General features: G+C 40.7%; 3 protein-coding genes across 8 annotated transcripts; 1 reads left to right on the top strand and 2 right to left on the bottom strand.

Moving 5' to 3' along the window:
- The first annotated feature begins 39 nt into the window (after positions 1-39).
- gpr137 (G protein-coupled receptor 137) lies at positions 40-5,467 on the top strand. The gene is made up of 8 exons (XM_046407190.1): positions 40-166; positions 1,328-1,798; positions 2,094-2,143; positions 2,266-2,506; positions 3,072-3,221; positions 3,329-3,454; positions 3,564-3,682; positions 4,410-5,467. The coding sequence occupies exons 2-8, from the start codon at positions 1,418-1,420 to the stop codon at positions 4,504-4,506; spliced, it is 1,164 nt and encodes a 387-aa protein (XP_046263146.1). The 5' UTR covers positions 40-166; positions 1,328-1,417; the 3' UTR covers positions 4,507-5,467.
- A 929-nt stretch (positions 5,468-6,396) lies between these two features.
- On the bottom strand, positions 6,397-14,390 carry syvn1 (synovial apoptosis inhibitor 1, synoviolin). 2 transcript variants are annotated; one of them, XM_046407186.1, is made up of 16 exons: positions 14,187-14,390; positions 12,985-13,136; positions 12,725-12,817; positions 12,420-12,572; positions 11,971-12,019; positions 11,359-11,462; positions 10,817-10,943; positions 10,588-10,687; positions 10,315-10,380; positions 9,914-10,030; positions 9,523-9,680; positions 8,832-8,978; positions 8,474-8,623; positions 7,752-7,953; positions 7,391-7,500; positions 6,397-7,293 (listed from the first exon to the last, which is right to left on the bottom strand). In XM_046407186.1, exons 2-16 carry the CDS (start codon positions 13,114-13,116, stop codon positions 7,088-7,090), a joined length of 1,914 nt encoding a protein of 637 aa, XP_046263142.1. In that variant the 5' UTR covers positions 13,117-13,136; positions 14,187-14,390; the 3' UTR covers positions 6,397-7,087. The 2 variants fall into 2 exon arrangements, with proteins under 2 accessions (XP_046263142.1, XP_046263143.1); XM_046407187.1 differs by having other exon boundaries at positions 7,752-7,935; positions 14,187-14,389.
- A 953-nt stretch (positions 14,391-15,343) lies between these two features.
- Positions 15,344-26,033, bottom strand: smad5 (SMAD family member 5). Of its 5 annotated transcripts, none has more exons than XM_046406421.1 (8): positions 25,778-26,033; positions 25,274-25,408; positions 21,481-22,471; positions 19,607-19,897; positions 18,316-18,423; positions 17,404-17,625; positions 17,057-17,313; positions 15,344-16,451 (listed from the first exon to the last, which is right to left on the bottom strand). In XM_046406421.1, exons 3-8 carry the CDS (start codon positions 21,881-21,883, stop codon positions 16,308-16,310), a joined length of 1,425 nt encoding a protein of 474 aa, XP_046262377.1. In that variant the 5' UTR covers positions 21,884-22,471; positions 25,274-25,408; positions 25,778-26,033; the 3' UTR covers positions 15,344-16,307. The 5 variants fall into 5 exon arrangements, with proteins under 5 accessions (XP_046262377.1, XP_046262380.1, XP_046262379.1 ...); XM_046406424.1 differs by lacking the exon at positions 25,778-26,033 and adding an exon at positions 23,644-23,754 and having other exon boundaries at positions 25,274-25,479; XM_046406423.1 differs by lacking the exon at positions 25,274-25,408.
- Between the last annotated feature and the right edge of the window lie 1,904 nt (positions 26,034-27,937).

The following is a 27,937-nucleotide window of genomic DNA, read 5'->3' as shown; positions in this document are numbered from 1 at the left end:
TGAGATAAGTAAACAAAAAATTGAAGAAACCGCGATTTCCTGCGATCGCTGATTGGTGGTTGGAATCAAAACGGTGGCTCCGCCTATCAGACGTTACGCAGGTCACACAATACGGAAACAAGGGATTATCGTCCTCCGCTGGGTGTCCCGGAACGCTTGAAATAAGGTGTGCTATTATTATTTATTGTTATTTATTGACAGCTTAAAAGTTATGATAATGTTGCACGCAAGCAAAGTAAAACCGAAACGAAATTGCTGACACTAATTTAGCTTCAAATAACAAAGTTGGTTTCAGCTAGCCTAGCCGTTATTCAGCACGTAACACGGCCGGTTGTTTGTCAGTGATTTTCAACCGGGAGATACGGAGAAATTGTAGACTAGCTCACCTCAGTTAAAAATATTAGATCGATAACTGAAGTAATTAAGTGAAAGTAACTGATAAACTGTTAAAATAGATCACTAAAAGTAATGAATAAATGATTGAAACGTACGGATGGGCCATTCCGCTGTTGGTAGCACGGAAGCAAATTTGACAAAAACTAAAAATTGATGTTATATACACTTTTATATGATTAAGATGCAGTTTGAAATAAATTGAAATTAAGTATTTGCAACATCACTTGGTGGTGTTGATAAAAGAGGTCTTAAGTCCCTCAGACTGAGCTGTGAGGTGCGTTTTACCAAAAAGTTGAAAGGTTAATGTGTTTCAGATCTGACGAAAATCATAATATAATAAGATAAGATAAGAACTTTATTGATCCCGCAGGAAATTGTTGTGCCAGAGTTGCAATACAAAGAAGCAAACAAAAGTAGCAAGTAATCACACAAAATCTAAAATAACAGAGTAATATAGAAAAATAGCAGAGTACTATAAAAAATAAAAAAATAACATAATAGCATCAGATAGTCCTAAAAATATAACATTACTCAAGCTAGAAATGTCGATGTTGAAAATGACACCAACTTACTCCTATATTATAACTGTAGTTTAAATCAATGTGACGGTTGACACAATATGTATGTCGTGTGTCATTGTTGTTATGTCATTGGACTGTTGTTACGTTATCATTAACGGTTCATTTTTCAAGTCAGACTCACTAAAAAAGAAGAAATATTAAAGATTGTAAATGTGTGACTTCTCTTCACCATCCTGCATGGAGAATAGCAGTTAGATAACTTAATATGGGATTTGCCATTTGAACTCATACTATGAAATACTGAATATGAATTTAGGTGGAATATCGTATGGATTTTGCAGATCATAATATTGGACTTATTTGCATGATATTGAGAAATACCAATACCAACACATGTATTCTCCCTTCAGGTCTCCCATGTTAACCTCTCAGGCTGAGAGGAGAACGTTTGGCAGTTTCTCTGTGATGATGGATAGTTAATTAGGCCTGTCAGTACTCCAATGGAAGCTGCAGTCACAGCTGCCCCTCCTCCCAACTCTTCCACCCAGCTTCCCCCGGTCCCCCTTCACCCAGCCATCGCCCCCTCGGTCGAGCTTGGCTTCACTATCCTCTACACTGTTCTGTATGCTGGGCTGTTCCTGGTAGTGTACGCCCAGCTCTGGCTTCTCTACCTCTACAGACACAAAAGATGGAGCTACCAGAGTGTCTTTCTGTTCCTCTGCCTGCTCTGGGCAGCCCTCCGCACAACCCTGTTCTCCTTTTACTTCTGCAATGCTCTGGAGGCCAACCACCTTCCCGTTGTATTCTACTGGCTGCTGTACTGCTTCCCTGTCTGTCTGCAGTTCTTCACTCTCAGCCTTATCAACATGTATTTCACACAGGTAAGACTCTTTAAGCCAGGATACAACTGTCATATGACAGAAATATTTTTATGTTTTTATTTTTATATTTTTATAGTCCACTTGCTGCTCCCGGGACCTGAGTCCTAATTTCGTACCATAAACATGTGAATGTGAGCTGGTATGACAATAAAGTTCCTTGAATGCTTATAGACACTTTCAGTAGCTGTGTGCCATTAGCTTTAGATAAACCGGAAATGGGATGCTTGTTCAACACTTCCTTTGCTTTCAGTTTTTCATTGTCAGTTACATTGATTATTTCTCTCTGGTTTCAAAGGTGCTGCTCAAAGTGAGAGAGATTTATAGCTCAGAGAGTGACAGAAGACTGTAAGTTTCATTCTACAGTACAGACTGAAAAGCCCTTTATGCATTAAGAATAATACAATATCAAACTTTTGTTCTGAACCCTGATTATCTTGATCGAGCCGTGTCTTCCATGTGTTCCTCAGGTGGCTGGCACGCTGCGCGTACGGTGCACTGAATGTCTTGTTCCTCTGCGTCAACGTGGTCTGCGCGGCTCTCGGAGACAGAGGCAGGGGTGGTGGTTCAGGGGAGCGGACCTGGAATCTGGTCCTGGTTAGAGTTCTTGTCAACGACCTGCTCTTCATCTTGGATGCAGTGCTGCTGGCTGTTTTGTTGTTGCTCCTGAAAAGACACTCGCACTCGACGAGCCCCTACCTGACCAGCAAGGTGCGCGAAGCTCTCGGTCAAATGACCCGATGCAGTAATGATTATATTTTGAGTAAAATATGAAAGTAAACATAAGTTAAAGTGGCTCTCCACAGATTTTACACATCAGGAGTCTAGTCTAGTCTAGGTCTCATGATGAAGTTTTACTCTAGCTGGGACTCTGGAGAAGCTTTGTGAAGTCTGAGAAAATGACCCCAGTTACATGACATCACCAGGGTTATCTCAGCTTGGCTTTGGAGACTACACATTTATAATAGAACTGTCTTACACACTGGAAATGTGCAGTTTGAAAGACACAGGTCAAATGGATCTAAGGGAGCATCTAATATATTAATATATATTAATATTGAGTTGCATGATGGGAATTGTAAGACTTTTGTTGTAGGATTTTTTTTTCCCATAAGAGAAGTCGGGTTATGTCTGCACCTGCTGCATCTTTACTCTTCTTTTATTAAATGCAACTCTTTATGGAAGTGCGCTACAAATCACTGGAGTATCCCTTCAAACATAAGACTCTTCTTAGCTTCCTCTGTGATTCTGAGGTGCCTTTTTGTTACATCACCAGGGGACCACGGTGTGCCTCACAGCCGCGCTGGGAGCAGCAGTGATCTTGTTGTTTGCCAGTCGAGCCTGCTACAACCTGACGGTCCTCATTCTGTCCCAGAGCTACCGGGTGGAGTCATTCAACTTTGACTGGTACAACGTCTCTGATCAGGTAATTAACTACCGTAATGCTGCGGTGTTTTCACATCTCAGAAAGCCTTGGCCAATAAAAACAATGCCAGTGCACTACAACATAACCCTGTGTGTGTCTGTTTGAAGGCTGACTTGCGCAATGAGCTGGGCGACAGAGGCTATCTGGCTTTTGGGGCCATACTCCTCATATGGGAGCTGCTCCCAACCAGCTTACTCATCCTCATCTTCAGAGTTCGCCAGCCTACCCAAGAGGTAGTTAGTACATCGGACACAAATTGCACTGTCAGCTAAATAAAGACATTTTGACATGAAACATGACGTGTTATGTCATGTCAGCCTGTGTTTTTTCCGTTTGTCACAGACCAGCAGCATGGCCATCAATAACAGGGTCTTACCTCGTCCATATTTCTTTGATGACCCCCAAGGCAGCGATGAAGATGCACCTGTTCCATGGGCACGCAGTTCACATCCACACACAAGGTGCAGTTATTTAAACCATGTTAGACTCGTGGCTAAAACTCAAACAATCCTCCCATATCTGAGACAAAAAAGCAAACATTTCTTAGTTCCGGCATCAATGTGAAACTTAACTGCCTTTCCAAAAATTGTGAAATGGCCATCACAGTTTATTAGAGCAACATGGCTGCAGTTGCTGCAATAGAACTCTTTTTGCTTAACCAAAAGCACAAGTCCTGCATGGGCAGAAGTCTCGCTCTTTCAAGAGGTGATTCAGATCAGGAGTTTACAGGGAGGATCTGCCAGCACAAATTTATTCCCAAAGTCATGGCTGAATATTTAATCAGTTCTAATTTTGTATCATTGTAAGCTGAATATTTTGGGGTTTTGGACTGTTGGTTTGACCAGATAAGACAAGTGAAGACATCCCTCTTGGCTCAGCAGCTTAGCATGTTCTAACAATTTATAGACCAAAGAGGTAATACAAAGTATCAAGTCATGTACGTTTTAGAAAATTGATCATAATCTTAGGGACTTAAGCTGTCCAGAACAAATAAATAGAGTGATTAGGTGTGAATTTCAGTTTCAGACTTTATAGAAGTGTTTTTTGGTGCACTGTTCTCAGAGACAGATAAGGCGTATGTTCTGGTAAGACTGCATTGCGTAGTGATGCTGCGGGGATGAAACCACATCAGAGTCCTCCAGCGCTGCGCAGCTGTCACCTGTTGATCTACTTCTCACTGTGTTTCAGCTGGTACGGATCGGAGACGGCTCCTCTCTTGTTTGCCAGTAATCCTCCAAACCAGAGCCACCAGCACCACTCCTTCTACTCCACCCCCCAGAACTGACACCGATTCCTCATCCCTAATACGGCCGCTGTGTCCTCGATGGCGTTCAAATTAAGGACAAACCACGCAGCTACCAGCCAGTCGCTCCCCCCGCCAGCAGTTTTTGCACTAAGAAACTCAGGAAATCATCATCAGACAGTGACTATGCACCTTGTACTTCTTGAACAGAGAATATATTTAATTTTTTTTTTTAGCTCAAAGGGAACAAACTTAGGTGGAAAAGCCCTAACAGCCATGACCAAACTCTGTGCTCAGTGATGAAAGTCGAGCTGAGCTTTAAGTGGGGCATTGTCCCACTGCTGGTTAAAGTAGCTGTTACAGTTCCTAAAATTGGCACATTTAGTTTTGTTAGCATTCTTTATTAAATTAATATGACGTAATGCAGTATAGCTCATAAGCTCGCACCATGTGGTAACCACTGGTAACAAAAATTGTTTGTAGTTTTATGAAGAATGTTTTCTCTCGCACTGTTTCAAGTGTATAAGAAAAGAGATTGAAATACTTTTCGTCATCCATCTCTTTCGGCATTTGGCATTCTGTTTCTTTAAGGCCAGTCAGTTCTTGCATAATTACGCACTGAAAGGATCTCTTATGTGTTCTCACACCTTAACATGACTGGAGGTGTTCACCACAGTGAATTTATTGTTTTGGAAGTTTTCTTTGGGGCCAGCGTTTATCTGTTCTTTTGGTTTGTATGTCACATTTATTAAGAGTTTTTATAATTTTAATTTTTTGAAGATTTTGACATTTATTCTCTTTCTGTGTAATTGTATTTTGATGTAAGTTTAACTTATTTTATAAGTATGGTTCTATCTTTGATTGTAGCTGAGGAAAATCAAATGTTGTTCTCCTTTAAGTCTTTACAGGAATGAGACTTCCTCAAAATGAGTCACTCCCCTTTGACTTAGCCACGACTGATATTTACTATGTAAACAGCAAACCAATAAAAACATCGAAATGAGTTTGTCTAGCCTGTTGCTAAGCAGAAAACGTGGGGGTTGAAGGGCGTTAATATTCCTGTTTCGCATGCTTTAGCCCTTTGATTACAAACCATGTAGGATATAATTAGTGTTGATTATTCAAGGCATGCCAGGCCTAATGTGGTAAAAATGAAAGTTGAGTAAAAAATATACAGTATTTAACATGGACACAAAAGGGAAAGTTTAAGAAAAAGCCTTATCCTTGAATCATCTTTTGTGAGTATCATATTCATGATGAGACCCTTTGGGGGACCTTGAACTCCAGACTTACCCTGGGCCTGAGGATCAACTGATGTGGTTTGTTGCACAGCTAATACAGATGCCCATATTAGTAATCAAGGAGACTATCAGTATTTGGAAGTGATGCAGACTTGCAGTAAAAAATGAAAATCTTTAGGTGAAAATCTGGTCAAGTACTGTATTTAGATACAGTTTTGAGGTTTAAGTATTGTACTTCTAACTCCACTACATTTGATAGCTTTTGTTATGAGTTAATTTTCAGATTCAGATTAGCAATACAAAATATAAATAAGCTATTAGGATGTATTATAACTATTATAATACTACTTATAATAATAATATTATAATATATTATTCTACCAGTCTTCAAATTCATTCCTCTTTGCCCATCTATGGCTCTGCAGCCTGCAATGTTGATGGGCTATTACTTATGACATGTAACCAATCAGATAGTGCCGGGGTCGGGACTTTGAGTGAGGCTGCAGAGTGGTGACTACAGACAGAGAGAGATGGCTGCATCAGAGCCAAACTAGCAGATTTGTTAAATTAACTTATTTTATCTGCAACTGGACCAAAAAAAAGAGAAAAAAAAAAAAACAATGCCGATAATCAGAAAAATGCTGAATGTCAGCTTTGATCATTTCAACGCAAACCGATGGAGTTGGTGTTGTGCCGCTGCAATTTCAGTCGAACAATTTATTCTGCATTATGTACAGATCATTCTATTAAAACTCTTTATACAGTATGTACACATTCAAATAAATCAGTATGTTACAACGTCTGCAGTGGCAACAGAAGAGTGATGGATGTTAAAGAAAAAGTAAGCCAAAGCCAGAGTAGCTGATTTGAATTCATTGGGCCTTACACTGCTCCAGGTGCTGTGTAACATGATGAATGAGCGGCAAATGGGACCATCTTTGTTCTGAAGAAAGCAAATTTAACAAAAATCGAAGTGCAGGCAAAGACATCACTGACAGTAAAACTACCAAACACAAATCCAAACACCGTCTCTCTCACATTGACCAAATGACTGACTTTGAAATGAGAATTCCTCTTCCACCACTTTAAACTTACAAACGCCTGCTATACTCTTATTGCAGTAGTCATTCTGAGAGGAAAAACAGGTGGCAAAAACAGAAGAAAAAAAAAAGGTCATGCTATTGCTTTCTGACACAGAGACAGTTCAGATAAACGGCCAAGATCATCTTGTCTCCCGGTGGTCTCAGTCCAACTCGACGCAGAAAGACACCTGAGCCTGTGGAAGCCACGAGGAAGAGAGCCAATAAAGAACCAAAGCAACGATCAATCAGCTCACAGTTCCTGTTGGTCCAGAGCAACATGTCTGAGTCAGAACACACGGATCAGTTGTCAGGAGGGGGTGAAGACGATGACGATGTTGCCGTCTCTAGCTTACGAAGACGCCGGCGCCTCAACTCAGCGGCGTTGGGCTCCCCGTCCTCCTCTCCCACCGCCACCCCTTCATCCATCGTTTGTCTTTCCGTGTCCAAGGCAGCAGAAGAGGAGACAGCTGACTGAGAGGACGCTGCAGCTCCGTCCACCTGCTCAGCTGGAAACGGGAAAAAAAACAAAAAAATATTGGATCAGGGCATTCGATTCTGATTCGTCTTAGTTCACAGTTCATGTGACCTGTTAAGTTTACTTACAGCTGGGAGCATTTTTTTCCTGGTCGGAACTGTCTGCGCTACTGCCAGGAGATGAAGCAGTGTGGTTCGTCCCACTGGCTTGTCCAGTGCTGCCCTCAGCCCGAGGAGGACTGTGGAAAACACAGCAGCAGAACGACAATGAAGCATTCAACTGAAAATCGCATTTTGGATACAAATTTCATCAACTCTAAGCTCTCCAATTTAAATATTTTTTAAACTGGTCAAAACTTTACCACTTGATTGTATTACACACTTTAGTTTTAGGTTCTTCATAATGTTAAATCAAAAAACTAAAATCATATTTCAATAATCCACACTTAAAAGAGAAATATGCAGTATTAAGTAGAAAAGGCATTGTTACCTGAGTGAGGCGACGGTGCTGAGGTAGTGGTGGATGTTGAGCATGGCGGCGTCCAGCAGGGTGTGGATGTTCTGGAGACACTGGAGCCTGGCCTCAAGGCCCCGTCTGCCTTCTGCCTCCAACTCCCTCAGCTCCTCCTCTGACAGCTGGGACAGAGATGGAGGAGGAGGTGGCATTGATGACACTGGGGGAGAGGACAGGACTGGGTAAGAGAACGGACAACATATAGTACATATGAGGATTATAGTTCTGGAAAGTGCTCTACAAATGAACTTAATCTTTTCTATCACGGATCTGAGTGGAAACTGCTGCAGCTGAGTGTGCTGCATTTTTCTAACCCTAAACTCCAGACAGACAGGATCACTCCTGGATTTCACTCATGAACCATTCCATGCTGTGCAAATCTGCCCAGCATGGGCAATGAAATAAGTCCATACATTTTTTAAAAATCAAAAGTCATTCAGGTTCCATTCCACTCAATCCATACAGGATGCAATAATGGGATTGTTTCTACTGAATAAATCAAAGGATCAGTTCATGGTTTAGCATTGAAAATCATATCAGGTGATCTAACATCACCTGACTCTTTGTTGCCATGGTAATGTCCAGCACTTCCTTAGACAAAGTTTATTTCCAGCAACAGTTGTCTTCTTTTGACAACAGATTGCCAAGTCTGTTTATTAATTTTGTTCTCCAACATAGTACAGGGTGTTTGTGCTTACCGAAGGGAGGAGGTGGCGGCATGGGCAGCCATGGTGCAGCGGGGAAGGGAGGAGGAGGGAAGGAAAAGGGGAAGCCTGGGATTGTTGTTCCCGGAGCAGCAGCTGCTGCAGCAGCAGAGTCTGCAGTAGACGAGGAGGGCTGGCTCGTACCTGGTGAAACAAACGCATGACATTTTGAGTGGATGTTAAGCTATCCCAGAGCATAAAAATTAACAATACAAATACAGGCACACTGAAACTATCATTGGTACTGGTGACGACACAGCTTTAACATGGAATCAGCAAACTGTTTCAGATATTTTGGGTTTGACTTCCTTTTTGTGGAGCAGGAAATCAGGAGAGCATGAGGGAGCCTCACCGGTTGCCTGCGTGGCCTCTGTGCTGCCTCGTGCAGCGTCAGTGGCACCAGGTGCTGCAGCAGCTGCAGCAGGCGGAGGCACTGCAGGGAAGGGACCCCAGAAGGGGAAGATGCCAGGAGGAAAGCCAGGTAACATGCCTGGGGCCACTTGTGAGGAAACAACAAAAAAGATCCTTAGCAACACCGGAAAAAGGATCCAAATAGGTTTGTTTTCTGCAGCATGACCAGAAAAACTACTTAATAATTAACGAGGGTAAGCTGTGCTGAGTCCATTTCATTTAGTACGACATGATGAAGACAATGAACCAAGATTTCTGGATTTCTGGTTTCTCTAATCTTGTGGTGACTATGGGTCTAATGTGCAACTTGAAGACTGCAGCATTTTTCACCAGGATTGTCTCTTATTACAAACAAAAATGTGTGTCAACACAAGGCATTATCATTGAATTTCTGCACATAGTGCCTTCAAGCGCACGAACAGAAACATTTTTATTAGCAAAACAATCCTGATGGCTGTAGGTATATAGGCACATTTTTACACAGGTGATTTATTAGTCTCAGATACTGGAATGTGCTGTATTGCCTAAGTTGTTTCAAAAGCATTTTTCCCCTCTGGTTCATTCTTGTACAAATCGTGTCTCACAGCTGAGGACACCTGACATGTAACAAATGTATTGGAGCTGACTCTCACCATTGGCAGGTGGGGCTGCGGGGGCATTGGCGGGGGCTGCGGGGGCGGGGGGTGGAGCCTGGGCTGGAGCTGGAGTCTGGTTGTTATTAGATGCCCGAAGGACGTCCATACGACAGGTAGGACAGGTCTGCTGTCTCTGGAACCAGGAGCGCAGGCAGCTGTGGGGAGGAAACAGTATTACTGAAACACCACAAGAACAAACAGCAACCTTCAAACACAATGCCATACTTACAGTACTTGTTTTAAGTCCTGTTCAATTTGTCACACTGACTTCGGCCACATTCTTTGTTTAAATTAAACTGTAGATGTTGACCACATTTGACATCTACACTTTCTTGTTTGCAATCTAAAATCTTTCCTTCTGAGTAAGACTGCTTACTGCACAACAAACCTGGAGTGGAAAATGTGATTGCAAGGCAGCTTCTTGGCCCCAGTGACCATTTCTTCCCGACAGATGATACAGACATTGTCAGAGGCCTGCAGGTCTTCAGGAGTAGCATCAGGGTATCTGAACACAGGCAAAAAAAAAATGAAAAGAGGAATAAACAGCAATTTTAAAAAGAAAACTTACAAGAAAAGGTTTTATGAATTATCTGCTTGAAAATATCTCCAGCTAAAGACTATTAGCATCACTGAATAGTGTCCTGAACAGACAAGCTTACAGACAAGAAAAACTTACTGACCAAATTAAATTTGAAATACACTGATGTATATCAGATAAATAATACAGGTTAGCTACAACCCCATTACACACTTGTCAAAATTACAATACAGTGCAATCAGAAAACTCACAGTGTATTCATGTTGCGGATGGCTCTCCGAGACATTATAGCATCTGTTACAGCTTTCTTGAACTGCCTGAGAGAAAAAAGGAAACAATACCACACTTAAAACACGCCTTACACATGGATTAAACATACCCAATGACAACACTCTCATTCCATACATTTTAAGAACATTGAGAACTGTGTGAGACTTCCACCAACAGAAAGCAGAGCAGTGCAAATAAGAAAAACATAATAAAACTTCAACATCTATCACACACAGCGACAAACAGCTGCTCACCTCATAGCCAGATACATGGGCCTAATAGCAAACAGGGGGAAGGTGTGGACCTTAATCATGATGGTCATGAAGGCGATGTACAGGAGCACTTTGATGAAACCTGCAATAAAAAAATAATATTTGAGCAAGGCTGCCATTTTGTTTTCAACTCCGCACATTTGTCTAAAAGAAAACAACAGAGGATAAACTATTCCAGCACTACATTTTGAACTACAGTTGGATGCAGTACCTGTAAAGAGCTCAGTGTAAAGCATATAGACTGCCTTGTTGTCCCAGGGATTCTCACTCTGTAGGTCAATAGTGTGCAGAAGGTATTTAATGAATGTCGTCAACACCATGGTCAGCAGGATGGCATACTGAGGGACACACAGAGAGGAAATACAGACACTTAGAAGTTATCTTCTTCTCTTTTATGATCTCAACAAACTTGACACACCTTTACAACAAATTAAGTTTCAGTGATGGTGTGAGGAAAAATGTGCCCTGCATGTCGAGTCTAAAATAAAAATGCCCTCAACCCCTGGAAACATTACTTGGCTGTTCTCTTGTCTCATTTAATTCAATTCTGATTAAGAAGCATGTCAACGGGAGGACATGAGCAAGGAACTCTGGGTGCAGGGAACACTGAGGGAAGTTTAACAATGTTCATTAGCACTTAGCACCCACACTGTAATGCTACAAAGCTGGTTGAAAATGGAAAACATTTCCCTTTAAATAAGCCTTGCTGTCATTAAAAAGCTCAAATTCAGCTTCAAGAAAAGTATGACAAACCTCAAATCCAAAAACGAGCTGGACTGAGGCTCCTCTGGTAATGATGCTGTGACAGGCATGGTTGACAAACAGGAAGTCCAGCACACCCAACAGTCCCATGAGAGCTGCAGGAAATAAAGGACAGCACTGAGTAACACTTCTGTGAACACATGCAGTACCTATACAGTGAAGCTCCACAGATAGAAAGAAGACAACACCTTCATTTTGCCCAAGATCAACAAATATATACAGCACTTAATGATGCTCACTGTTTTTCTAAATCTTTGATGGACTGTTTTGAAACTTGAATAGCTACTGGGCCTGTATCTTGAAACCCAACTGGAAATGGCCATCCTGAATTCAAATGAAGTTGGCTTGATGAAGTCTGACAAGATGATTGAAGGAGGGGATTTTGTACTTGTGTCAAAGCTGTGGTCATCAGCCATTCTCGTGTTTGTGGGGCTCCATTAAACTGTGGTGCACCTGGCCTCATGTGCAAACAGCTATGATTTGCATAGAGTTTCATTCAGACTAATTTCATAAGCGGAAGCAATAGACCAGAAAGGGATAGAGAAGTGAAAGACAAAACGGCGGGAAGAATAATTTCTGACATTGCTGAAAATGTGAACTTACATAATACTCTCAAATGAAAAAGCCAAGATATGTTTGGACTCCGTTCCATCTGGTGGGGGAGGAAAAAAGAGAAATTAACATGCACAGTCACATATGTATATTAAACCTTAGCCATACACCATCTGTCCCATCCTTTGTTCCATGCTTCAACCCTTAAACTATGTACTGTACATGAATACAGTGAATTACGTATACTGTGTACAACCCTGATTCCAAAAAGTTGGGCTGCTGTGTAAAACATAAATAAAACAGAATGTGACAATTTGTTAATCCTTTTTGACATATACTCAATACAGTACAAAGACAATATATTTAATACTTTACTTCATCAAACTCATTGATTTTTGTTAATATATACTTATTTTGAATTTGATGCCACACATCCCCCCTTTTTGGACTTGAGGTTGAAATATGCAAGAGGAGAAAGTTGTTTCTTTTTCATTACTCACAAAGTCCACCCGGTCCTCAGCCAGCCAATGGAAGCACTTAAGAAAGAGCAGGAGGGTGAAGAGGGCGACGAAACGGGGGGAGAAGTCATCCCTGAACACAGTGAATGCCAGGCACGTCTCAGTCACTGCGTACCAGGAGCGCTCGATCAGATGCTGATGGTAGACACAGAAAAGGTATGTGATGGCTAAGAAAGAGGCTGATCAGACGCACTGTTGTCATTTACAACTAAGATGATGGATTAAATATTAAACTGAATGTGTTTTATGATGAGTCAAGGGAGTCACAAATGCAAACATAACTCTACCTCCATTTCTGCAGCCCTCAGCTGTCCAAAAAAAACCTTCCTCATGAACTTTCCCAGCAGGAACACCAACACAAAGGCCTGAATGTACAACACCTGATACCAGAAACAGAACAGAACCAAAAAAAGTTGAATCATCACAAAGTCACTCATCTCCCGTCTGAAGAAATACTGTCACATTTCAAGGTATCAATAAATATTAAAAAATTCCAATTTATTTAAACAACACTCGAGATTCGACTCCACTATAGCACAGGTCTTACTGCCATGCTGGGGCTGCTCTTGGTGAGGTAGACCACAGTGGGATAGAACTGGTGTTTAAGGAGGTAAGCATGTGCCACCACAGCTGCAGTCAATGCCAGACTGGTGGCAGTCACCAAGGCTGCTCGTACCATTTTGGACTCAGCTACAGACACTGTGGAGAGGAAACAGATGAAAGGAGAAAAGGTTCTTGCATGTGCAAGTCAACTGATGTAGCAGGGCAGCATGCAAATACAGTGTAGCATTTGCTGGAAAGGGATCATTTTGGTCAGATATATAGTATGCAGTAAAACAACTTCACAACTACCAGCTGGGGTCCCCACAGAACCCAAAGGCATAGTTTTTGTCACATCTCACAGGTTTATTCTGTCAATCCAAATGTTCATGACTTCATGACAACTTGTTCCTCATGACTTTATATAATTTTTTTTTCTGTTGCTGATTCAAGCAGTTTTAACAGATGGAAGTATTTATTGAATTCACATTTGCTATTTGCTATGGGCCCTAATTTGAAGTGTCAGATACCTAAACAGAGCCAGCTGTTTGAGTAAGGTGTGGTAATGATGAGAAAACAAAGAGCTGCGAAGTAAGCTTCAGACTAGATGTCAAGTCTAAAGTCTCGAGAAAAATTGCAATCTGATTAGCAAATTTTAATTTTCGTTCAGAAATAGGTTTTAAGGGGAAAATACAACTCTGCACAGTATTTTGTTACCATTTTTGGTTTTGTTTCCACCTGCATGAATGTTAGCCAGTAAAGCCAAAGTGCTCTTGGTTAGCATTGTGTATACTTTCACTGTTGCAGCTAACGTTAATGTTACGGCATCACTCCTCCATCTAAATTCTCTCATTACCCTAAACGAGCTAATTTTTTACTTCCGATAATTAAAGTAAACATTAGCCTTCTTTCGACTAACACAGCTCGCTAACGATAAAGCTAATATGTTAAAATTAAGGATCAGAAATCCGGCTAACCTTGCCAGAGCTTTCCAAGACAAAGAAAAACTTAAGCTAGCAAGCTAGTTGCATAATTATCAAAAAACTGAATATATATATATATATATATGCTTGTATTAGCACCCTTTTTAATTCTGAAACTGCCTAACTGTCAAAGACAAATATGTTAATTAGTTTAGTTAGCTAAGTTAGCTAACGTTAGTTAGCTACGTGGTAATGTTAACAGCTGTCAGTACTCTGCGGAACTCACCGACTCGATGTCTGTTCGTCCTTGGTAAAAATTACGGGTGTCTCCTTGCCTGCTAAAATCACTATATGTGTAACAGCTACTCCATTTCAATCATTTCACAGTAGCTTCTCGATAATATTCATTATCCTCGCCCCTGTTCGTCTGGCTACGTGTTTATCTTTGGCTTGCTCCTTGGGAGCCACCTCACATCCGGCTACTACGGTAGTTTCACGCAAGAGCACTTTCAGGCATCCGTGACATGTTACTTGTTTCTGTCAGTTACTTGATGTTAAAAAAAAGAGAGAGTTGGAAAGAGACTTCTTAAATATTTGAGAAAGGCTTAACACTACGTTTCACCGCTAATTTTATGTGTTGTGTTTGTAAGTATAATTTGCCTTGTTGTGATTTTAAACGCTAGGTGAGCCACCTTTTAGGAGATTTACGGTAAATACCAACGTGGACCAATAGGAAGTTGTCCTGGTGTTCCTGTTCTACTGTAGGAATGAATGTATAATATAATACAAGATAATATATCTGCTGTGTTAAGCTCATGAATTGGTAATCAACCAAAAACCAATGATAACTTTACCTAAAGGACAATGTCACAACTACAGTATCTGTTGGGCTTATAGTTTAAATCTAACACCAGAAGATACAAAATTGTGGCAGTTTGGTGTAGATATCCTGATCTATGGCCCACTGTGTTATACCAGTATGCTTTCTTGTAACAGTTTACATAATATAATTAAGATGACTAACAAGCAGTAATGTGACTATTTTGCCCATCTTTGGTTTTCCATTGTAGCCAGTGTTCATAACCATTCATTTGAATATCATAAGAATACTATTATTGTGGGTTGCAGTAGATTTATCAGTACTGCAACAGCTTTACAGCAAACAGGAACACACCATCAAGATTTCAATCATTAAAATTTACCAATATTGTTTATCTGTGTGACTTCATATATCAAAACAATGTTTGCTTGTAAATTTAAGTTCTACACCTAATAGCAGCTATTCAAACAAGTTTATTCATAAGTAGACCAATGAAGCACACTGAACAGTGATATGCTGGAAATCTATTCCACACTGTTCATTTATATCAAGATGTATTTGTTTGCGTTATGCTGAGCATTACTACACCCTAATGGAAAAAGAAAAGCAGACAAAATAAACAATCACTGTTACCATGTAACCTGTTTATTTGATTGAGCTAATGGAGTCAATTATCTATCAACATAATGCCTTGGTACCCATGCCAAGATTTAATATGCCTCCACAAAATCCATGAGTGCACAATATTGTTAATACAGTGAGTATGGAAAATACAGTCAATCTTACTTGAACTCGAGAGTACAAACAAGAATCAATAATGATAATGTCCACCGTCTGATTATATCATACATGACTAATTCTATTGCAATAGATGTAACATTCACAATGTTGTTAGCTTATGGCATGTTAAACTCATTCAGTGATTGATCTCCCATATCAAAAACTATCAGGTTGGCATACAAAACCTTCTCTTAAAGGCAGTAGCTCAGTGTTCAATTCTAGCAGAAGAGACTATTAAAAAAAAGCATTTGTTATATCTGAGCCTAATGGTAAACATAATCGTGTCTATATCTTATCGTAAATATCTGACATTGAGACAACGATGTAAGAAAAGTGTTGAGTAAAATTCCAATTTATCTGTCGGACATAAGGCAGAGTAGTGAAACTGTTCTGCTTCTTTAAAAACTACAAATACAGAGAAATAAAAACATTTGAGAAAACAATAAAACTTGATGCAAAAATTAACATCTGACTGATTCTAGCTCAGCAATGGAGCCTTCAATTCTTGCAGGTACTGGAGCACTGTCAAGCAGTAGTGTGTCCATGTTATTACTGCTAATTGGGCATTCATCATTCCTTTCAATCTTCAGGTATTTTCTTGGAACGTTATTATGTTTCAGCAACTCATTTCGGCTGTTGATGTTGAATTTCCAGCCGAAGTTCAGTGTCCCTTCCCAAAGTTAAGTGTAAACAGTTCAGCCATTAAGACCACCTTAAATTATAAATCACTGAAGGGGAGAAAAGAAAAGTTTAAAAAAAAAAAAAAATCGTAGAAAGGATCTCCCCAAAGCTCCCACAGGTCCATCATTAGGACACAGAGGAGATTGGGTTGAGAGGCGAACCCATTTGTGTTAGCACCTTGTCTAGCCACTGGAGGGGCCCATGCAGATGCACCTCGATCCAGCAGGGGGTGCTGGTGACATCCTGTCGGTGATATTCAGCTCCCCAGCCCTGTGAGGCGGTAGAATAAATAAAATTAGAATAATGATGAGGTTACATGAAAGGCTGAGAGATGGACACTATATGGACAAAAGTACTGGGACATACATCTTCATGGAGCTGCTTTTCAGGGGTTGGGCTGGACCCCTTACTGCCAGTGAAGGGAAATCTTAATGCTTCAGCATACCAAGACATTTTGCACAATGCTATGCTTCCAACTTTGTGGCAGTAGTTTGTTGACGGCCCTTTTCTATTCCAGCATGACTGTGTCCCAGTGCACAAAGCAAAGCTCCATAAAGACATGGTTGGATGAGTTTGGTGTGGAAGAACTTGACTGGCCCACACAGAGCCCTGACCTCAACCCAAAGCAACACCTCTGGGAAGAACTGGAATGGAGATTGCGAGTCCCACAGAACACCCCAAAATCTTGCAGAAACCCTTCTCAGAAGACTGGAAGCCGTTATAGCTGCAAAGCTATCTATGTATTTAGAGTGTTATGTCATTAAAGTCCTTAGTGGTATAGCAGTCAGATGTCCCAATACTTTTGTCTATATAGCATATAACTGCAGTTGTTTTGTGTCCCGCTCTGTCTTCCATTTGATTCATGAAGGGCTTACCTTGACAAAGCTCATTCTAATGGTACACATCTTAGTAAGCTCGTAAACGGCTTCAAAGCCGTGGTTGACTGACTGGGCCAGAAGCTGAGCAAACTCCTGGTTGTTGAAAATCTTGAGGCTACATCCACTGGGGATTTTGCACACAGTGGTGGGGTGGAAACCGTGGTGGTAATTACAGTTGCGACTCTGGACAAAAATGCTGGTGTCACTGAGGCATTCTGCGTACACCTCCCCTCCCACATAGTACAGGTGCACTCCTGTTTAACACAGACACAATTGACTGTCAGGACACCCGAACAAAATGTACACCTCATCGACCTGCTTCTTCTGCTGTGTGTTAGTCATACCTTTCCCAATGTGTCTGCGGGTGTTCTCAATTGTCGAGTTGCGGTTGACGTTGGACAGCAGTCCAAGGCAGAAGCGGTTCTTGTTGTTTGAAGGGTCAGTGAAGCCATCCACCAGCACGCTGGTTGACGAGGCATGGTAAGCCTCACCCACACGATTGTTGAGTTCATAGTAGACAATAGAGCACCAGTGGCTTGGCTCTTCATACTCCACTGGTTGCACATCTGCAAAATTACACAACAGGTTGGATAAAGTCAGGTGAGTTATAACTTAGCTGATGACATGTTCTAACACACAAAAATTTTCTGAAACATTAATCACATTAATTAAAATCACAAAGCAATATGTTTTTAGTTACATAGAATACATTTAGGCAGTGTGAGACTGTTAGCAGCGATGTTGCTGTATATAAACCTGTTGCTATATGTTTATTACTAGTGTACAGTATGCCAATATATTAACACATGTATAAAGCCTTCTAAGACCATGGGGAGTGGATTAATTAACAAGGTAAATCTGGATGAGTGCAGATATCAAAAGTCACAAGCGCAAGTAGCTCATTAGCTACACTGATTTTTGTGCAAAATAATATATGCAATGCACAGACTAATTAAAATGCAGATAATACCTAATCTACAATGCAATTTATATTTTTCTTCTTTCATTTTCACCTTTGAAGTTATTGTTATTCAGTTGAATCACAGGAACTGCACAGAATAGTGAGACAGAGGAGGACATTTTTTTCTGCAATTTTCCAGAGAAGTTGAATTGTTGAATGGAGTACACTATTAATTGCTGCGCTGCATTGTGGTTTTTTTATTAGGTCTTCAAACAGAACTTTTTATCCCCAGATAATCTGTACTTTTGTATTCTGTTCTAGTTCTATCGCTAGTGTAATTCTGTGAACTCTTCACCTCCTCTGGCCATGTTAGGCGGCACCAAGCTGCTGCTTGTTTCCATGGACTGGTTCTCCTGGCCCAGCTGCTCATCAGGAGGCATGTAGGCTGGGGGAGGGGTGTCAGCTGAGACATTAAGAGAGCAGTTAGTCAGGATGAGACCAGTTGTCACTGCTGGTAAATAGTCTCTCTCTCCCACACACACACACACACACACACACCCCTAGACTCCAACAATCATCACAGATCTGTACCCCAGAAATGGTGTCAGATTTCACATATCCCTCAATTGCTAAGCCACATGCTAGCCCATTCCCGACAAAGATGCAATACGAGCTTTCTGAGCTCAGATTGAGGCATACAGGAAAAAGCAATGCACAGAAAATGATCATGCACATTGCAGTAAGGACATTTTGATTATAATGATGCATGTAACTGTAGACAACGATCACCAGGGCTTTTCAACACAATCAAATCCTAAAATCCTAAATTGACATTAAAACGTTGTTCTGCATGGCTGCCTGAAGCCACTGAATGTGTCAGCAGATCTGGACTAGAGCAGAATAGGGCACTAGTCACCACACACACACACACACCTCAGCAGTACTAAGGTCCACACTCACACTCAAATACAAGTAGCCTTTAATCCAAGTAGTCAGTCATTTATGTAATGTATCTATTAAACAGGAGTGAAGGGAATATCTCACTTCATAGGTATTGTGTCATGCTGGATGTATCTGTTCTGTCTCTAGTTAGTAACAATGAGACATAAAGGCCGCCTGGTCCGCTGAGTTAGTGCCTTGACAGCAGCCAGAAGCTCTGGCTCTGGCGGACACTGCTTAGCTGGCATTTCCTTTGTTCTCATTTAGGGGTGTAGCTGGATTTGGATGAATATAATAACTTGACCTGGCTACAGTACTGTTAAGATGATCATGTTTCATTACATAGTGATGAAGTTTATCATGCATGGATTTTAACTTTTAGTATGTATTAGGATGGAATTGCATGATATTTTCACAAACAATGCACTCAATTAATGCAATGTATTGTACCCAAAATGTCCCTAGACCAGAGTTTTGTAAATGATACAAATATTAAATTGGTTACCTGAAGCTTTGGAAAATGCTTATTACTTAATTGTAAACAGCACTTTGAACACACTTTTCCTTCCATTACAACACTTAAAAATCACCAGAGACTTGTGTTTATTAACCATTAGCCTGTTGTTGACTACATGACTGCGGAAAGCCAAAGAAACAATAGTTGGGCATCTTGCCCAGGGTCAGGTACACAAGTATATTTGGCATACCTGGGAGCTGGAAAGGACTGGAGGGCCCCGAGCTGGCAGGAGAGTTTGGATAAGTACCACTGCTGGCTGGAGACGGAGGATACGGAGAGTTGGGAGAGATGGGAAAAGAACCGCCTCCACCTCCTCCGCCGGTGCTGCTGCCACCACCGCTGTGTGGCTGCTGGAAGGACTCTGGAAAGGTGGCGTTCAGGGGCATATGTGGCTCGTTGTGGGTGAGATTGCGGAATTGTACCAGCAAGCTATGCTGTGGGTTGAACTCGCTGTGCCGTGGTACCAGGACAGGAGGGAGCACTGGACAGTGGAAGAAAAAAGGCAGGGGGTGGTGGTGAGGGTACAGTCAGGGCAAGAAAGGCATTTTCTTATGGTTTAAAAAACTAACTGAATATTATACATTAGGAGGCCATATCTACCACAAACATTTTCACCAGAAAACCTGTCTGAAGTACAGCTTTCATTGTGCTTAAATGGTTTTCCTTGTTAATAATGTATCTTTTCCATTATTAATAAGGAAATGGAGCCATTGGTGGAAAGAGAAGCCCTTGATGAGCATGCAGCTATAATGCATACAAAAATATGTAACACTAGGACTGTACTTGCAAATTTTTTTTTTTTTGATTCATCACAAATAATGAGATAAAAGTCCTTTGCTTTTCCTAAATCCCAAGGTAATGTCTCAAAATGTTTATTTGTTGTTATGTTTATATAGAAGCAATTAAAATGATGGGAAACTGAAAAAAAGAGCAATTGTTCATATCAGAGAATCTGAACTAGACAATGTTTGGTCTTTCTGTTTAATGACTTATGGTACCACAACTATCAAACTAGTTGCAAAGAAATCTTCTGTTTTTCAACAGCTGCATATCATGTTTTGTTTTAAAAATAAAGTACACATAAAATTAACAATATATAAAAATAACAATTATAAACAACTATGTCTTTACACAGGTTAACATAAAATACAATTCTCTCAGCACAAACAACCCTGTATTCTGAGGTCACTCATATTTATTTTCATTTTATCAAAAGGAGTGCATCTCCCCAGCCTTGATTTTCATCTCCTGACTAAAAGCATCGTGGGTCTGAGGCCATCCCTTCAATCTATGCAGCGAGCTTTGCTTTAAATGATATGACTTGTAATCTCTTCTGACTGACATATAATCCATATCCTTGAACTGGTCAATTTACCAATCCAGACCAGCTGTATACCAAAAAGCCTGTCCCCCTAAGGGGTATCTGTGGCTATATGTGATGTGGGGTGTGAGAAAAAGCAAGAGGAACAGAAAGGTAGTAGTGAAGAGAAAGTGCTGGGAGGTTAGCCTGAGTGGTTTATGCATTTAGTAAGCCACTCTGTGATGCCACACCCCATCTGGAGTGCCTGAGGCATATAATCTAATAAGACTCCAAAAGAGCTAGTGATATTGATTTTCTGTGAAATGGAGGAGATGGGTGGAAGGGGCCCGTGTGATGACAGCCTCCTGACCTTTGTGGATTTGTTTACCAGATTCACTGTTTACTCAGAGCTCTAGCTAAGGGTTACATACAGCTCCACACTGGTCTAAACTCTCTCATGTTTGCCAGTTATTTAAAAAAAAAAACAGAACAAAACAAAACAAAAAAACAACAACTTGTTTTTTCAGTTGTGTGGGTTACAGACATTTCAAATTAACGGACATTTAATGACCAAGCATTACAGAATATCAAGCCATTTGTGAGTGTTCATTTGGAAAGGTAATTACATAGCTGGAGATGTTCATTTAAATATGATTTGCTTAGACAGCTATTCAAAAGCACGTAACAAACATTAACCTTCCAGTCTATAATACACATATATGTAAAATAACCTAAGAAAAATCTCTTTAATCATGGGTACCTACCAGGACTCTCCACACGCTTGTAGTGATATGGGTTGATGCAGACCTCCTTCTGTTTGGAGCCAAATGGATACTCGCACACCTCCAGGGGCTTGAGCTCATGGTGGGACTGCAGGTCTGGCCAGCGCCACACTCTGCAGTAGATCACGTGAGGCAGACCTTTCCTGTGGGAAACCTGTAGCCGGCCATCCAATGATCTTGGAATGGTAACACATTTGCTGGGCTGTCCAGGGCAGCTCAGAGCTTTCTCCAGGTCCTCCATGGCACCTTTCTTCTTTTTCAGCTTTTTCACCAGTGCATCCACTGCCTTTTCAGCCCATTTCTCCTCCTCATCTCCCTGCTTCCAGCCAAGCAGGCGCTTGACTGCTGGGCTTGTGAAGGAGAAAAGACTGGACATGGAGGTCATGCTGTAGGCTGTAGTGTATGTAGAAGGACTTCTGCAGTGGCAGCTCCAGGTGGACTAAGGATCTACAAGTCCCCTGCTGTTGATCTCCAACTAATGATAGTAGCCTAAAAAGAGTGTGTAAATGCGAGTGAGTGTGAGTGAGTGTGTGTGTGTGTGTGTGTGAGTGAGTGTGAGTGTGAGTATGTGTGTGTGTGTGAGTATATGTGTGTGTGTGTGTGTGTGTGTGTGTAAGAGGCCAGCAGAGATGAGGGGTGGGGTAGGGGAGAGGAGGCTTTAGCCTTGTCTAACCAAGGACAGGAAACAGGGGAGGGAGGGGAGTCAGCAAGCAGGACGCAGCTGCTGCTGCTCAGGAAGGGCCCTGCAGCAAGCTGTCCGGACTTGGGTCACCACCACTGATGGAAGGAGGGGGTGCAGGCTGCAGAAGCTGAGATCAGGACCTCTGTCGAACTGACACGCTACAGCAGGTCTCACCAGTGCCAGTTGACAAGCTAAGAAATAAGGATGTGACTACTTCAACAACAATTCCCAACTACTCTCTGGATTGACTTGTCCAACCATGCACAGCCAGGGTTCAGCTGCACCAGCCTTCTGCAAAACAAAAAGGAGAGCAGAGACATGTAAAGATCGGCAACACACATCGTTTGGTACACAATATGCTTTAAAAATCCAATTGTGAATTAAAGTCTGAATCTCAGCATGTGACAAACACTATTCTCACTTAACAAGATGATCAAAAGCCCTTTGTCCCCTTTTTGCTCTGACACATTTCCATAAAGAGACTGAGTCTCGCTGAAACTGATTGATGCAATCATCTGATAGGTGCTGTATGTAGAACTTTAGGACAGTTGTGCATAGGAAAAGACAAACATGAGGGAAAAGGCTCTTGTAGGCAAACAAATGGCCAAACCAACTAAAACTGGCAAACTGGTTGACCAGACAGCATTTATTCTGAAATATGAAATAGGATAGAGTCAAAATGTGAATATTGAGGTATAATGATGCACAAGGTTTCATTTCATCTGTTTGAATATGAGCACAGCGGCAGAAAACAAAAAAAGAAACACTGAGGATACCAGCAGAGATGCAAGCAGCACCTGTTACACTAACACTTGTTTGTCTGCCAACACAGAACAATACAATTACTAATCTGACTTTGAATAAAAAAAATTATCAGTGCTCAAAGTAGCAAGAAAATAAAAATTAAATAAATAATGAAATATTCTGCTTCTAGTATATTCTGATTTGTTATTATTGATATGGTATAAAGTAGGATTAAAGCTATCAGCCATTTTTGCATTACACAACCACCAGTAACAAGCAACAATACTAAATTATCAACTTAAAAATTAATGATGTTGCCCACAAACTAAAGTTTCCACTCACTAATGTAGAGATACTGAGTGTCTCAAATAGTCTTCAGAATGTCCAAAATACACTAATGAAATAAACCATGCTGGGATATGTCCATGTCATGCAGCCCCAGCACACAGACAGTGAAAGACATGTAGCCTGCAGCAGCTGTTTGGGGGCTTGTGAAACCAGCCTTAGTCAAAAAGGATGTGACCACAATGAGCTCCTTCCTCCCTCATCCCATCTCTGCCCTGATCCCTCCCTTCCAGCACACAGCTGTCTGACAGCACTGCACCCACTTCCACTGCTCATTGTTCTACATGCACATGAAAGTGGAGAGAAAGAGAAGACGATGTAAGCATACAAAGATCATCAACCTATAAATGTTGTATATGTGAATTTTTCCTCACATTCACCACCAGACTGTTCCAGCAGCTGTTTCCACATAACTTGATCAGTCAGAGATCTGACGCACCAAGGCCTCTTTTAGACTGGATCAGCAGTGATTCATTGGTTCATTGCTAAGGGAGAGCAATGATGAGTGACAGGTTTCAGCAGAAGGACATGTCCAATGTTTGTGTGACTTGCAGAAACTGCCAATTTGATTAATGTGTTGCAGATGTAACTTGCCTGAATGGACAACTGTAAAAGCTTTGCATCTGATTGACTAACTCTTCAGATAAGCCTATCAACTCTAAAAACTGATAACAGTTTACACCAACAGCTCTGTGTTTTCACCATCAAAGATGAAAATCAAATCAATCTTGGCATGACATGCATTTTACAAAGTCACACTTTTGGGGAGAGAACTGAAGCTTGTGATTTACTGAGAATTGCCTAAATTAACTATCTGTGATTTAGGACAGTTTGAGATCTGTCTTCCAAAAATCATCAGTGGTTTGTCCTCCAGTTCCTGAGCTTATGGGTGATCTAAATTTACAACAAAGAGTATGACCTACATATTTTGTAAGTTGAAAAATGCAGTCCTGAGAATTCTTCAAATTGGCACATTGTACCATCATGACCTTGCTATTCATATGACAAAAGTTCAAAAGAGAGGCATTTAAAAAAAAAAAAAAAACTTTCATAAACTTTCACATATCAACAATTCATGTCATAAGATAGGTCCAACTTATTGTGAATTGACACAGAGAATCGACACTCCTCTAAAGCCCTCTCCAAAAGTTCTAACCCCTCCATACAAATCGGGAAAAAACGCAAAATGGAGGTGGTAAACAAAAATCGAAATCGCTGTTATACTGACCTGCAAAAACAACTGTTTATCACAGTTGATCTCTTCTGAACTAAACTAATGTAACGTTAGATTGTCATCATTCTCGCTTCAACAATGACTACAAACCTCAAGGCTCAGACTGTGCTTGAACGTTACAGCGTGGTTTATATCTAAAATCCTTGTCAAGCATGAAGTACATGGAACCAACAACATGGAAGAACGACTCGATGAGCAGTTAGGTTAAGCACCCCCACCCAGAGAAAGAGGAAAAAAGGGATCCAGAAAGTTACATCTAGCGTTACACAAATCCCCAAAGCGTAGTAAAAATAGCTTTTAGTGGCGTTGTAATTTAACTGTACCAAGAAAATACCCACAGTCGTCATGTAATACATTATTTCAGAGGAATTAGCTAGCCCTGGTATGTTGCAAGCTAGTAACCTTGCTAACTAGCTAACTTTAACACAACACAACTTATTAAGTTTAAACGTGTGGTTAAACACATCATAACAACCACTGTGTCCTAACTAGCCCAATAGTTAAGTTGTAGACCATTGTTAGACGACAACTTTATATGCCAGTTTTCCACCTCTTACCGGTTAGCCGAAGTTACTTCACCTTTCCTCCTCTTCCTCCATTCCACAAACTTTTTGAACTTCTCACAACTGAGGCTAAGCTATGCTAGCTGTTAGCCCAGCTCTCCCAGAGAAAGTGGCGAGCCTCTGCCCTGCGTACCCTGCTGATGTAGCTCACAGGAGTTCACTTCTAGGCTTTAGATGAAACAGTTGAATGGCCCCATAGTCACATACCTTCTAAAAATGCGCGCATGTCACGGTCAAGAGTTTTCTTGAAACGTTTAGGCGGTACTTCCTACTTTCTTAAAGACATTCTCTCGTTTTCCACCGCTTCTTCCCTCCGTCTCCCCGTGCCATGTCCTCCAGCTCCTGGACACAAGTAGACGGGAGAGAGGCGGAGTGCATATCGCTCCGCTTTTCTGACAAACTAGTGCTCGCTTTGCTAAGGAGAATATGGATACTTATTGCTTAAAACATGCAACCATAATATGAGCTATAACAACTGTTTTACAGACTATTCTCACAGCAATACATTCATCGTCTGTCGTTTTTCAAAAACATCCATTCGCTTTCCTTGCGCAGAGAAAATGTTCCAAGTCAATTAACTTTTTCTACCATTGATAGTTATAGCAGGATTATTGTACAAGTAAAATATAACATCACCATGTGGACCTGTAACAAAACAAACACCACTACATACGTTTTTGATGCTTTAGTGTATTAAGTAGGAATTCTTACGGTGGTCGTGCTGCGGCTCTGGAACGTCTCACAAGTTGTTGGCTCCACTCAGTCTGGAGTGCTGCGGTCTGTTGTGTATTGTTGTCCTTTGTAGTCACTTGTTCGAAGATTCAGCCGTCCCCGCGCTGTTAATTCGTTTAACTTTAATTAAACGAACTAATAATTACTATTTCACACCCATTTCCGTACACGAACCGCTTCTCTCCGAGAGAATAATGTTGGGAGTTTTCTTCCTTCAATCTTCAAATTTCAAGTGAAGTGCAGCGTTCATGTTCAACCACTAGAGGGCAACCTGCACATAGCTTTGGGCTGTTCATATTTGCACATAGCTTTGGGCTGTTCAAAGTCCCAATTTCCTGAAACATCTAATTAAGACCCCCCCTTCTCGATTCCTTCCCTGAAGTGTTTGCATTTCCCATTCCATGCAAGCAGAGATGTAACATTAGCGATAAAGTGGCTAAACCATACCCCCATTTATATATTACAAAGCTTTTAGCATAGTAATGTGTTTCCTGACTCAAGAAGATCAGTAAACACGTGGTTGATCAGATTTAATATACTTTCATCATCTATTGCTCCACTTACTGAAATTATTCTACAAGAAATATAGTTTGTGAGATGTTAAGTACTGTACTCATGAAACCTTACACACATGTACTCATGTTTACCGCAACACTGTCAGCATCATCATGTACTCATGCATTACACAAACTTTTCAAGATGTTTAAGTTTTATTCTCACAACTTTCCCTGCTTTTCAGGCCTGTGTACTAGCCTTCTCAGCAGGAATTTTGACCCAACTGACATTTTGTATGTTGCTTGTTCATATTTATATAAATGATTACTGCAAAAACTACACGATGATTTTATGTACAGATTAATTTTGAAGCTGGATTCATTTCAATCAAGCAAAGCTCACACGGCTACGTGCTATGGGAAGCATTACATCCTGTTCTAAAAAATCATTAAAATGTTGTCTCAAAAAGATGAAACCTTTGGCACAAGAACCAGATATTTATTCACCTCAGCATCAGTGACACCATGTCAACGTTTGGTCGAGGTATGAGGGACTTGAAAAGTTTCCATCTCAGCCTTTAAGTCGACAAAGCTGTGCTCCATTTTCTTTTAAATCTCCAGAACGTCTTGGCATACCCATTTCCATCAGACACCAGCCTCTGAGTTCAAATATAACCAGTGGAATTGATTAGATGCTATTTTTATAACAACAAAACGGATGCTTGTGACAACCCTGAAGCCAGTGATGCCGCAATGCAGTTTACAATGATCTAATTAAATATTCACACTGAACAGCGACAGTAAGGCATTACTGGAAATTGCTCTCTTATGTACTCACGTCTCCTAATGCCAAGAACCCTCAAGTGTTCGAATATTTTACTCATTTATGTATGAAAATTACTCTTTTCGCTACCTTATCTCTGGTTATGTAAAAATATGCAAATACAATGTAAATAGGCAAAGACAACTTTTATTTACAGAGGTCCAAGCAGCAAATGAAGCACATATCATCCTGTAAAGAACTTCAGTCACTACTGGTGCAAAATATGGGAAAAAAAATGTCTTATCGAGTTCATGTTGTACATGTGCACTGTTTAGTATATTTTTATAGCAAACTCCCTTTCACCATCAGGGGACAGATGAGTGACTACAGTGGGTACATTTTTGTCCTTAACAAAAAACCTTATAGCAACTGTTTTAAAAACACCACGTTTGCAGAGTAATAAACTACATAACACGGCTGTGTTGACTGGACATCGTTACCTCATGATGAAGGACGTGGCTTACTGTATGGTTATCCAGTGTATTAAACAAAACGTAATATAACAACTTTAATCATCACATTTCTTTGTTCTTCCAAGCTGAAAAATATAAAAATGACAACCACTTTTATTACAGATTTAACATCTCTGGGACTTTGTTAAACCTTTTAATTTTCCTTGGTAAACCATCACCAGTTTGATGCACATCCCAGAGTTTACCTGGTTTGATTGACTGGTGATCAAACTGGTACATGATCAAGTAGTTCAATTTGCTCGCTTTAATGTAGTTTTATGTGTAAAACTTTGCTTGCTCATGTCCAACACAGCCTGTTAACTACACATGTGTTATTCTACTGACTTAAAAACCAGAAATGTGGAAGGCA

The sequence above is a fragment of the Scatophagus argus genome, chromosome 12 (genome assembly GCF_020382885.2).
Source record: "Scatophagus argus isolate fScaArg1 chromosome 12, fScaArg1.pri, whole genome shotgun sequence".
Lineage (NCBI taxonomy): Eukaryota > Metazoa > Chordata > Actinopteri > Scatophagidae > Scatophagus > Scatophagus argus.
The sequence above is the reverse complement of the archived record's forward strand: the minus strand, read 5'-3'. Positions and strand labels throughout refer to the sequence as shown.